This window comes from Mytilus edulis, chromosome 8, assembly GCF_963676685.1.
Source record: "Mytilus edulis chromosome 8, xbMytEdul2.2, whole genome shotgun sequence".
Classification (NCBI taxonomy): Eukaryota; Metazoa; Mollusca; class Bivalvia; order Mytilida; family Mytilidae; genus Mytilus; species Mytilus edulis.
This window is the reverse complement of record NC_092351.1, coordinates 76,080,592-76,093,387: the sequence shown is the minus strand read 5'-3', so window position 1 is coordinate 76,093,387 and position 12,796 is coordinate 76,080,592. Positions and strand designations below refer to the sequence as shown.

Here is a 12,796-nt window from a genome sequence, read left to right as displayed (position 1 = left end):
ATTTAAAAAAAGTGTCTAATGACCCCGCCTACCAACCAAGATGGTCGACATCAGTAAATACAGTAACAGGGGAGCGACACAGGCTCTTGAGAGCCTCTAGTTTTTTTATTCAGAACACATTTTTTCTGTGCATACTATGGCAAAACCATAAAATCTAATATCCAAGAAGATACAAAACTGATTTTCCACAAAAATAAATGAATCCACAGTAGCATAAATTTGGCTTTCAGAAATTTTTATCCACCTGGAATTTTTATAAACTTGCCACCAAACACAGATGAAGTTCAAAGTTGGGTTTCACCATTTTTGAGCTATGTAAAAATGAATAAAAAAATCATTGCTTATATTTGCTGTTTTTACACTAAAAATTTAGTTTGTCTAAGTCAAATGTAATGAAACTCTTACAAAAGCTTATGACCTACAAAGACAAATAAAGAATGAATTTGTGTGCCTTATTACACAGAGTTGTGTTACTTATTATTAAATGGAAAAATTGCTAAATTTTCTATTTCTGCACTTTCCCTTTTCCTTTCAATTTCTGATTAAATAATTTGTTTTGCAGATGAGTTGAAGATGGAATAATACAGAGATACAGATGATATATATTTATATTCCTTAGAATGTGTGATATAGACCAGGAAAACGAACCATATCAGACAGCTGTTAAATTATGTTAATTATATAGTTACTGAATTCCATTTTAATATGTACAATTAAAGTAATGTGATAGGTTCATACATGTACAAGTCAATTTGTTAGGAATAATTTATCTATGAGGATTTGCTCTAAAAATGAATCTTGGTAGTGATTTTTGTGAAGGTTCCTTGCGTGTCTGTACACATATTTCACGCATCCAATTTGATTTGTTTTAAAATCTTTCTTGGGAGCAATTCTTCCAAATGGATGTTATTGAATTTACCAGAGAAATCTTTATTTAGATTTAGTAAATATTGTAATCAGGGCTATTCCAGAAAAAGAAAAACAATAAGTGGGGAGGGGGAGGGATGGGGTAGGTTCCTTTTTATGGTCATCACCTCTACAAATGCATTTTACTTTGCTTACAATTTATAATTTTTGACCTTTCTCTACCCATTTATACATTTCAAGTGACATGCAATCAAGCATATATTTTTTTCAGGGAATAGCCCTAATTCATTGGTTGTTTTTAGATTTAAGGATAGACGCTTACAGCTGAACTAATTGAGTGTGTACTTAAAACATGAAAGTTAAGTTAACTTGACATTTGTAAGATGGAACTACAATGTCTAAAAAGATTGCTATTGTACATAACGAGGCAGATTTCTTGGTCATTCTGTTGTAACATATTCTGTGATTTGAACGACTTGTAAAAACTTTTGTTACTCTTTAAGCAAGTAAAAAATATAATTTTTTTGGATGGTTTATCTTGCAAATAGGTCACTTTAACCTCATTGTTCTGTGCACATACTTGAGTAAATTAGCTGTAATGATGAAAAATCAAAATATGTCCCGTATGTATCTATCTCATGACTTTGATTGTACATTTTATACATAAGTGCTTTATAGATTTCAAGAGGTAGGGCTTCTGAGGGCTCCATAGAAAAAAATATATTGTCATAAGGAACTCTTGCTGTTAAAAGACGTAGACATATTCTAATGACATCTATTGTACATCTTATACATACGTGCTTTGTAAGTTTATACTGCATTCATGGGACTCTTGCTGTTTATAGACATATTCATATTATAATTACATCTCTTGTACAACTTATACATAAGTGCTTTGTAAGTCTGTACAGTATTCATTTTCTTATTACATCTAAGATGTTAGAATTGATATAGATTTTTTACTTGAAAAAATGGTTGTATGGGAACAAATTTGCAAAAATTGTTGCCCATTTATGTATGTGCAAGAGTTGTCTCTTTTGTCTGTATCATTGCATTTAGTGATAATTGGCAAAACAAGTGTTTAAATTTGTAATTTTTAGGCTACGGAACATTTCTAGTTTAAAGAATAGTTATTTGTAATGTTTGAACAAATAAAATCAACATTGTCAAGTTAGTTAAAGTTTCTAGAAATATTAAAACAAGTAAAAAATTAAATGTTAATAGTTAATGTTAACAAACATTGTCTACAAGCTTTCAAAAAGAGTTTTTTTGTAGTGAAATTCATTAACAAGATATTGACATTATCAAATAGAATATTAAGACATGTACCAAAAAAGTATATATCAAATGCTGTTCTAAGAAATTGTTTGAGTAAACTTTTGCTGACTATGAAATGTTTTTGAATACCATTTTTGTCTCATAGTGAAGGCAAATTGATTGAAATTTAATTTTTCTAGAGAAAAAAAATGTTATATTGTATGAGAAATGATGTTAGAATATTTTTATTTGTTCAATGCTGTGAGGTCAGATTTACATGGACAGCCTTGTTCACACTAAGCATCAGAATGAGATGTCAAGTAACAATCAGATCAATTGAAATTGATTTTAGGTTGAGAATGTATATCTAAAACCATATTTTCAGTAGCTACAAAGATGGTTGATAATTTAGTGAAGTTGGACCTAATAATTGAATGTTGTTGGTTGGAAATTTTATTTAGGTTGAGATTTGGTGTGAATTCAAATGAGAGTGTTAACAGAAATATGGTGGTATTATTTGGTAAAAAGAAAAAGAAAAAAGGAATCAACAAAACTAATTGAACCAATTTGGGCGGTATAATACCACCCCAAACCAACCTCCCACCAATTAAAATAGATAAATAAAAAAAACTTTCCAGACAACTATTCTAGGTACAAACACAAAATTTGATGGAGTAAAGATTCAAATCTCTACCTTTGAGTTTCTACACTGAAACATATAGTAAAAAAAAATTGGATGTCATTTGGGGAATGAATAAGTAAGAAAATCTAATTATTTCTTGTACATGTATGAAATTAAATAATGCCTTGAAATATTATAAAGTTTTTGTTTAAGTTGTTTTCATTGTATTATTTCACTTGAAGATAGTGCATATGTTCCGAATATTTCTTTCCACCTTTTTGATATGGGAAATGTTTTACATTTAGGAAACGGTGATTATTGACATTGTTAATCTCTTAAATCAATGATTAATCAAAGTTAATCAAATTGTTGTAAACACAAATTGTTATATGTGTATGACCAATGTTATTTATATACACGAACCACATTTATAATCAATGTATAGTTTATTTTTTACATTGTGAGATCAGAATTTTAAAAGTTTTGTGTTATAGTTTGTTGTGATTATACATTGAGCTTCATTAAAAAGTTTCACTACAGAAAAATTAGTTTATTTCTACTTAATATTGTCACATATCATATCCATTGATATACACTTAATCGCTATTTATTCCATTCCGGATAAGTTCTAAAATTACTCAACTTTTTCATTCAGTTGAAACTATCTGGGACCCTGTTTAAACAATGCACCATGCAAGGTACTTTTTAATGGGACCTGTTTAAACTACCGTAAATACACCATACAAAATATTTTTTTACTTCAATTTTAATTTCGAAAAAAGTGGATCATATTCTATCAAACATTTTTAATGGTCGCTTTCTAAAATTTTTCCTCCCTCAGCTCACTACTTATGACCTCTATTTTCGGCGGCATGACCCAAACAGGAAGTTGTGTAAATGACTGTTTTTCCCGGATTGGACTAAATAGCGATAAGGTGTATTCTCTGGCACTTCATTGATCAGTTAATAGTTAGGTCAGTTAAACGGGAAGCATTTAAAAGTAAAATGTAATGGCAAAAGCAAAAAACAAACAAATATAAGACAAATGTACACAAAACACAACATAGAAAACAAAACTTTGGTCAACATGATCTCGACCAAAACAAGGGTTATCTCATGTGTTCTGGAAGTGTAAGCAGATCCTGCTGCACATATTACACCTGATGTGTTGCTTATGTAAGTACATACCCGTTGATGAGTCTAATTCTTTAGTTTGGGATTGTGGTAACATCAATTTAACATATCCATTATTGTATATGACAGATATTCTATAATGCTCAACTAACCTGTAATGGCGTCAATAAATTTAGAAGAGATGATTTCAACTTCATTACTGTCAGCTCTATTCAATAGCTTCCTTTTAAGCAGCAACCATCTATCAATGAAACTATGATAGAAATGCAAGCTCTGTTTCAGCAGGGTGATATAAACTCCATGTACAGGTCCTGCTGGAATGTTGCTACATAAAAATGGAATGTTCAATTAGGAGGTTGAACCGACTCTCATTGTTGATTCCTAGATGTAAGTCAAAATATGAGGTAGACTAAACTGTATCTGTTGTATCTTTTATTTCATGTTAGATGGGACATTCGAGTGTGAGTTGCAGAAGACAAAGATGTGTTCAGAACTGTCTGCTCTACTTTAATTGTACATGCCATTTTTAACGGCATTGTATATTGATTTTTCTGCACCATGCATTAGTTCAAAAATACACCAGATGGTGGACTGAATTGCAAATGAAAAACACTGATGCATTCAACATAGTCGGAAGACTTTGAAGTATTTAATTAAAGGATAATGTTAGCTATTGTTCTATCATGAGAAGCTTATATATGAAGACAGCCTCGTGAAAAGAGGAACAAGTGGAGAAGATGAGCACACTTTGCTCCCATGGGAATGGCAATTGATTGTTAAAAAACATCTAAACGTAACAAATATGTTGTAAATCGAGAAATGAAACACCTTGATAATGTCAGTTTCAGAGATTTTTTTTTTAATTATTTGTAGAAATTACTATTGATCTCCCTAAGATAAGTTATTCGTATCTACTTTGGGCATTCTTTTGTGAAGCAGGAACAATTCTTAAAATTTGTCTTTAGGTTTGGAATGGGGAATACTTGTATATAGGATAAAACAAGAATCTAGGATGGTATGTACTCGCAGCAGATATTTCGAATTTTAAGTATTCACATCTGATTCACCCCTAGAGTAGGAAGTTTCAAAATTACTTTAGAGTAAAATCTGTGCCTTGGTAAGGCTCAGCTCTGATAATCAATTTTCTTTTATTGATAAGTTTATTGAATATTCAACTCATAAATATTTTGTATTAACACCCCATATGTCATTTACACGTTAATTAGTAAACGTTGCATAATATCATGAATTCAACTTAAAATTTAAATTAAAGTTTCCAAAAATATTTTGTTTAAGCAATTCCTCTCTCGTCACATATACTAGTACCTTTTTGTTAATCCTGATTTGAGACAAAGAGATTGCTGTAATTGTAATATTCCGACATTTGGATTTAGCCAACTTCTTTATATAATTTCAATTCAAATATTATTGCCAAATAAACTTTAAACATTAAGTTTGTGACATACAAAATAAGTAAACAATATAACTATAATTCATACATATATATATACACAATCATTCAATTACAGTAAATATTCCAGTGTCCCCTGTCCTCAGTTCTAATGACCTTTTGATGTCGGACCCCAATTTATTTACTTGTGATGGTGTTTATGGATTGAGTATAGAAATCAACTTTTCTTCATCAGATAAATCTTGAAGAGAAAAATTAAATTCCAAATTGTTAAAAAAGTTGTTTCTAAATTCCATATTTAATTTACAATCTAATATAAAATGTTTTTCGTTTTCTAATGTTTTACATATAAGGCATAATCTCTGCTCTCTAGGAATATTATAATTTCTGCCTTTTTCTATATTTAAATTATGGTCACTAATTCTTAGTTTTGTTATTAATTTTCTATAAGTAAAGTTTGATGTTCTTAAATAGTCTTCAAAACATAAATTTTGTTTAAGGTTCTTATATAGATAAAGTTTACTTTTTTCATCGATGTTTTGCATCTTATTATGTATCAAATTTTCAAAGTAGTTTTTAGAGCTTGTTTTTATATAAACTTTAAATGAATTATTTTTTTTGTCTGAACTTGTATTTCGTTGAATTTGTGCTATATCTAAATTAAGTTCACCTAAAATATTTTTACAAAGGTAAACCAGGAGTATACTCCTTCTGAGTCTAAATTCTTACTAAGAGTGTAAGCTTCTTTCAAAAGAGGATTTAACTTACATCATTCAAATCTCTTTAAATATAATAAAGTTTGTGATTAATATTAAATTCTATAGGAAAAGAGGGACGAAAGATATCAAAGGGACAGTCAAACTCGTAAATCTAAAATAAACTGACAACGCCAAGGCTAAAAATGAAATAGACAAACAGACAAACAATAGTACACATGACACAGCATAGAAAACTAAAGAATAAACAACACGAACCCCACCAAAAACTAGGGGTGATCTCAGGTGCTCCGGAAGGGTAAGCAGATCCTGCTCCACATGTGGCACCCGTCGTGTTGTTTTTGTGATAACAAATCCGATAAATAGTCTAATTCGGTAGGTCACATTCATGAAAGGGATTGTAATTACGACGTAAGGAACATATCCGATATCATTTGTGAAACGGTTATTCCATAACGGTCATCCAACTCGTGATGGCGTCCGTAAAATTTACGAAGGGATGATTTCAACTTCACCATTTGGAAGTCTTGGTTTTACAGCTTCCATGTGAGCAGCAACCCTCTATCAAGAAAATCATGATAAGAAATGCAAACTAAGGAATATCGTATTAATTGGGAGATATATATCCCGTATGCAGGTGCTGCTGGAATGGTGCTACTAAGAAATGGAAAGTTCATAATTGGAAAGCTGAAATCATCTCTTTTGTCGTAAAGTTTTGTTTTCAACCGACCCTCATTGTCAATTTCTAGATGTAAGTCAAGATATGAGGCCGACTTAACTGTAACTGTAGTATCTTTTATCTTTTATAGGAAGTTTCCCCAATTCAGCTCTAGTTGCAAGATTAGATGCATTCTTTCTAGTTCCTAGTAGAAATTTCCAAAATTGCAAGTGTAATTTTTCAATTGGACTTTTTTTTGCAAAACTTAAAATATTTACTTCTTTTCCAGAATTTAAAGCTTTATTTTGTTTTATATATATTGTATTACCAATGTGTTTTCAAATGATCGGGAGGAGCTTACTTTTTAATTAGCGTAATGGCAGTCTATTTGAGGATGTGTGTGATATGGATGATTGCCGTTATGTTATCTACTGATTTCTAGTCACCTATCAGTATCATCAAAACATTATAGAATAACCAATAACCACATATTTTTAAACTGCTGTCGATATAGTTTTACTTTCATATCCACTAATTCCAAAATGTGACATTTTTTGCATGTTCTTGAACTCGCCTTAACAAGAAAATCAACGACTGTGTCGCATTATTTATTTAGCGAATACACATGTTATGTTTACATATTTCAACCGGATCAATGACCGTAACTGGACACTTCATTGATGAGTTTATCCCAAAACACCTGTTTGTAGATGGACTTGTCTATAATGAGTCAACGGGTAAAACTCCGTCCAGACAAGTGAAATAAATCAAGTAATAGCATGTACAAATGAAAAAGTATACACACAATTTATTGTCTAACTAAAAAAACCAATATTTGCCTATTGCATGATGAATCCAGTTCTTCAAATTTGGTTGAAATTCAGAAGGAAAATAGGATAAGCTTCAGATTATTCTGGATTTCCTCTTTGTAAAGTGTCGTTGAGCTATATGATGAGTTTCCAAGTGAATTGTTTTATAATAATTACTTTATAAAGCAGTTTATATAACGTGATTTACACACAAGACCGATGTTTTTTTTTTGTGGGGACCTATTACTGAGTTATTTTTCTATATTGGCTAGAGGTTTAGGGGGAAGGTTGAGATATCACAAAACATGTTTAACCCTGCCTCATTTTTACGCCTGTCCCGCGTCAGAAGCCCCTGTTGGGCTTATATGATTTTTAAATTTTGGTTCATTTATGTATTTCTGAGTTTAGTATGACGTCCGTTAAACTGAATTGGTGCACATTTTTTTTAGTAAGGGACCAGCTGAAGCAAGACTCCGGGTGCGGGATTTTCACGCTTTGTTGAAGACCCATTTGTAGCCTATGCTGTTTTCTGATCTTTAGTGGGGTTGTTGTCTCTTTGACACATTCCTCATTTTCATTTTACAATAATATAATTGGTTTAGAAGATTAGACAGATGCCTATAAGGGTCTCTGAAGATCGACGAAGCTTGTGCATTAATAGACCATTCATATTTTTATTCTAATTTGTGTAAACCACCTTTCAGCCATAACCCATGGCCATTCGAGAAAAAAGTATCTGTGCGTCTTCATTTTTGCGTTTAACACATTTTTTGGCATACTCCTAGACTGAATTAATCCGTATTTTAAAGTTGATCTTCAAACTGATAAATTTAAGCTCACGTTATTTTTGGGCTTTGCAAAGCACATTTCACATATAAGTGTTATTAGCAATTTTCATGGTAGGTAATAATGCGGCAAGTCGGATTACACAAGTCGTCGATGTTAAGATCGTGTTAAAATTCCAGTATCAATTGATTTTGTATAGGTAAAAGATAAAATAGGTATATACTGATCTCTGAAATTAGGAGGAATTTTCGAGTAGGCACTGGCTACGGTTACATGGAAATGTAACAATAATTATTCATGGACAATTATTGTTACATTGGAGACTAATTGCCAGAATACAGGGTTGGGTAAGGAACCTATTCATTGCAAATTGAACGATAATAGTTGCAAACGATGACCATGACTGCTTCTACGTCGAAAAGCAGAGTCTAAAATATTCGTCACTTTCTCTAAGCTACAAAAGACAAGAAGATATAATACCAGTACCACCAATTTTGATATTCCAATCATATAGTGTCACAGTTTGCATCCCCGAATCAAGTATTTTTCCTTTTGTCTTTTATTTGAAAATACCAAGGTTATGTGAGAACGAGCCTCGCTCGTATCTAGGTGTATTAGCTCCGATTACAAGGATTGCTAATTATCAGGTCGAAAGTTGATGTTTATACCCGTTTAAAGAATTGGGAAAGATATCAAAGTCATTATCAAACTCCTATGTCGAAAAGAAAATGACAATGCAAAAGCAGATGAAAAGAGAAACGATCAAAAGACAAATAGCAAACAAATATTGAAAACTAATGACTGAAGAACAAGAACAACATAAAAAATAAAAACGTTGAAATTTCACCCTTTGAGCCTTTCGATGTCTTCTATAGGCCTCTTGTTGGAATAAAAAATAGTATTGTTAGGCATTCATCACTTGGATCTTACAATAGTTATCAAAGGTACCAGGATAACAACACATTCTTTTGTTGACAATATAATGGAATTTGATGCGACTGTCATACAAGTGAGAGGTTTAGCTAGCCATAAAACCAGGTTCAATCCACCATCTTCTTTATAAGAAAATGCCTGTATCAAGTCAGGAATATGACAGTTGTTATCCATTCGTTTGATGTGTTTGAACTTTTGATTTTGCCATTTGATTGGGGACTTTCCTTTTTTGAATTTTCCTCGGAGTTCAGTATCTTTTTGATTTTACTTTTTACCTTTTCTAGAGACTATGGATATCTGATACATATAATTCTGCTTACCCAAGAATAATCGTTTTTCATTCTACGCATTAACACTGACAAACAAAAAGTAAAGATAATCTTTTTGTTTTAAGTCTGTTCGGAAATATTTATTATATGCAGTAAAAATGTTTACAAGTTCCAGCAATAGGCGAACTATCTATGTTGTATCGTTTATTTTGTTTTTACTTTGTTTCCTTTTCAAATTGTAATTTTCCAAACAAGATTCCTTTGCCGACAACCTAACGATTTCATCGCTGACGAAACAGCATATGCTATATACATTCGTATGTGCCTCTACCAGCAGGATTATAATGTTTCCATTTAGTATTACATAATCATAAGTACTAGAGATAATTGATCAATGTTAATTTACATGAGCGAACTATGATTAAAATTAGCTATGTCTGCTTTTTATGAAGATAACACAATTTTTGTAAACATAAGGATCAAATATGGGTTATATAATTTGTTTATGAGTGCTGGACAGAATTATTTACAATAACATTCAATGTTTATGATATATGAAATTGACATATTTGCTGCATGCCTATTTGTATTGGTCCTGCAGAAAAATAAGCCCTCCACACTCTACTCGCTGAAGTGCCATAATAAGTCTATGAATTGTTGGCTTCTCATTTCGTTGGCATTTCCATTTATTCAGTATGTCATAAAGCTGACCATACATATCTTTTGGAAATCTGTACATGGTTTCTTCAATACTGTTGAAGCTAATACCTAGTTCAATACCGAGCTGAATAACACAGTTTCCTAGGCGGTGAGACAATTCTTCTAAAACTTCATCTGATGGGGTTAATCGCAATCGACCTTCAGCAATGCCTGTGATTTATATATACAGATTATTTTTATATAATGTATTGTTAATATGAATCAAAAGAAACAATTTTATCAAACTATTTCTAGGTATGTATTATAATGCTTACATGTTATCAAAAAATGAAATTTTCGCTGCATTATTAAACGCAAGCTGTATAAAGTAATTATTGTATGAAATTACGTGTTTAATCAAATCTAGAGAAACCAGAAATAGTAAAAAAAATAATATTTCTAATAAACATGTGTTAAAAAAAATCTAATTAATAAAACATAACGCTATATTAAGTTATGATATCAGGTACTTACAATTGACTTTATCAGCTCTGGTTTCGTCAAATTTTAATATGGTATGAACACGTACAAATTGTAAAATAACAGTATCTTAAACTTATTTTTGGTACAATTATACTATTTATTTATAATCATATTACAAAAGAATTGATCTATGAAAACTCAGTACCAAATAAGTGGCTCATAGGTTGATGTAAAAAAAAAAGCCGCATTAGTTATCATTTAAACATGTTTTATGTATGATTATTCCGTGGTGTAAAAGAAACAGAGTCTGAGAAGTCATTACAATAAACATGTATAAAGCTGCAAATCTGTCTAAACAATAAAGGTATTACCACAAACAGTCAATTTTGAATTAAAATATTACAACCTTCGTTCATGTAAAAAAAACCATAGTTTGGGAACCGGGAGATAATTATTAAATGGATTGACTCTAAAGCGCATTATAGATTTCTAGTTACGATCTACATCTCCACAACCTTTGTGATTTCAAAACAAATTCGACATGTAATTGAATATAAACCAAAAGCATCTAAACCTATCATTCGTTAAAATTTCTGTCCGTATTCAAAAACCATGTAATCGAATGTTCCGATTTATATCAATTCCGTTGTCCATTCACTTTATATCTTTTATCAGATTGTTGTAGATCAAATCGCCCTTTTTATATATTTATTTAAATTTGCTTTACCTATTGATAATTATATACCTAAATAGAGTTATTTTTCTTTCAAAACAATAGGTTATTCTGTTTCAGAATCAACCCGGACGATACCGGACGATACTGTGTGAGGTCATTATTTTCCTTGATAAAAATACAATCTATAATTTACTTCAAAATTATATTCGTCTGATAGTTTTTTGTTGCCGATATGGGAATTTATTTTTTAAAGTTCAATCGGTGTAAGAGAAATGGTCATTGCCCGCATTTTAATTTTAGAAACAAATAACGTGAAGTTTTGTTAATTTATCGCTACAATACAGAAACATTATCATATATGTGAAATGAATTTTAATGTAGACTTTTATAAAAAGCCAGATTAAACATATTCGTGTATAAAATTTTGAGAATTTAATTGATTAATGAATGGCTATTGTTTATTTTGAATTTATTGAACCATAAAATTAATTTTTGATTCTTCACATTGAATAATCCGCGAAGCGGATTATGTAAAATGTGAAGAGTCAAAAATTAATTTTATGGTTCATTAAATTCAAAATAAATTATTGCCATTCATTATAAATAAATTTCTATCACAAATAAAGCTCGAAGAGCTTATTATATAATTTATTTATATTAACAATAACAACGTACACACATGTTGGCGTATGAATACACAACGTCAGAGTGGGCGTGTCGCCATAAAAATTGACAACATTGAAAATAAAACTAATAATTTTAACCAATCAGAAGACAGTAAATACATCAAATTTATTTATTTCACAATGAATAGATTGATTGATATTTGATTATTTGCTTAACTTCCAGAGACAAATATTGCATGCATGTTCAGGACGATACACACTGAATAGAAATCCTACTGTGACCTAGCTACATGTATATATATTCGTCTTCGTGTCAGTTCTTTACTTTTTAAAATTTATGTATACCTTTTACTCTATCAGATAATCAACTAATAAGATATTCTTATATTTTATTGACTAACATTCACGTTACTCACAAAAGGGTCGGGTGTGGAGGGTATATAGTTATATCCTGATTATCTGTTAACAAATTTGATTTTCAAAAGACAATCTTTCTGAATATTTCATTCGATTCAATTAAAATTGTTGAAAAAAATAACCAATATTCCGACAGCCATTCTACGATAGAAATGTCATTACAAATAGAAAAAAAACAAAACTCCCTCCCCCTTTTCCATAAACTAAGTTGGTACAATATATTACTTACAATTTGTCTTGTATTTGTCATACACCGTAGGATGGTAACAATTAATTTGTGTCTTTCTTCATGCAGTTACAGTAATATTTTTATTTATTGCGTATGGATAATAATTTTTAAGGTTTATATATCTTGATTAATTAGTGAGTTTTATTTCACATTCTAAATGAGCTGTAGAGCGTATTAAAACCTGAACGCATTAGAAAGGAATATCCCACTTTAGTGTGGTCGGTAAAATATGATATTAAATTTTACAAATCTTTATAAAAAATT

At 30.6% G+C, this 12,796-nt stretch overlaps 2 protein-coding genes across 30 annotated transcripts in view; one reads left to right on the top strand and one right to left on the bottom strand.

Annotated features, from left to right (window-relative positions):
* The window catches only part of LOC139486302 (pericentriolar material 1 protein-like), a 55,526-nt gene extending 52,235 nt beyond the window's left edge, over positions 1-3,291 (top strand). For all 29 annotated transcript variants that reach the window (XM_071271144.1, XM_071271143.1, XM_071271139.1 and 26 more), the window contains one exon: positions 563-3,291. In XM_071271144.1, the coding sequence (XP_071127245.1) occupies positions 563-582 (20 nt within the window). In that variant the 3' untranslated portion in view covers positions 583-3,291. The remainder of the gene's footprint in view (positions 1-562) is intronic.
* A 6,657-nt stretch (positions 3,292-9,948) lies between these two features.
* The window catches only part of LOC139486301 (uncharacterized), a 65,224-nt gene continuing 62,376 nt past the window's right edge, over positions 9,949-12,796 (bottom strand). Inside the window, exon 11 of the mRNA XM_071271116.1 lies at positions 9,949-10,332. The gene's annotated coding sequence lies outside the window, so the exon portion shown is untranslated. The remainder of the gene's footprint in view (positions 10,333-12,796) is intronic.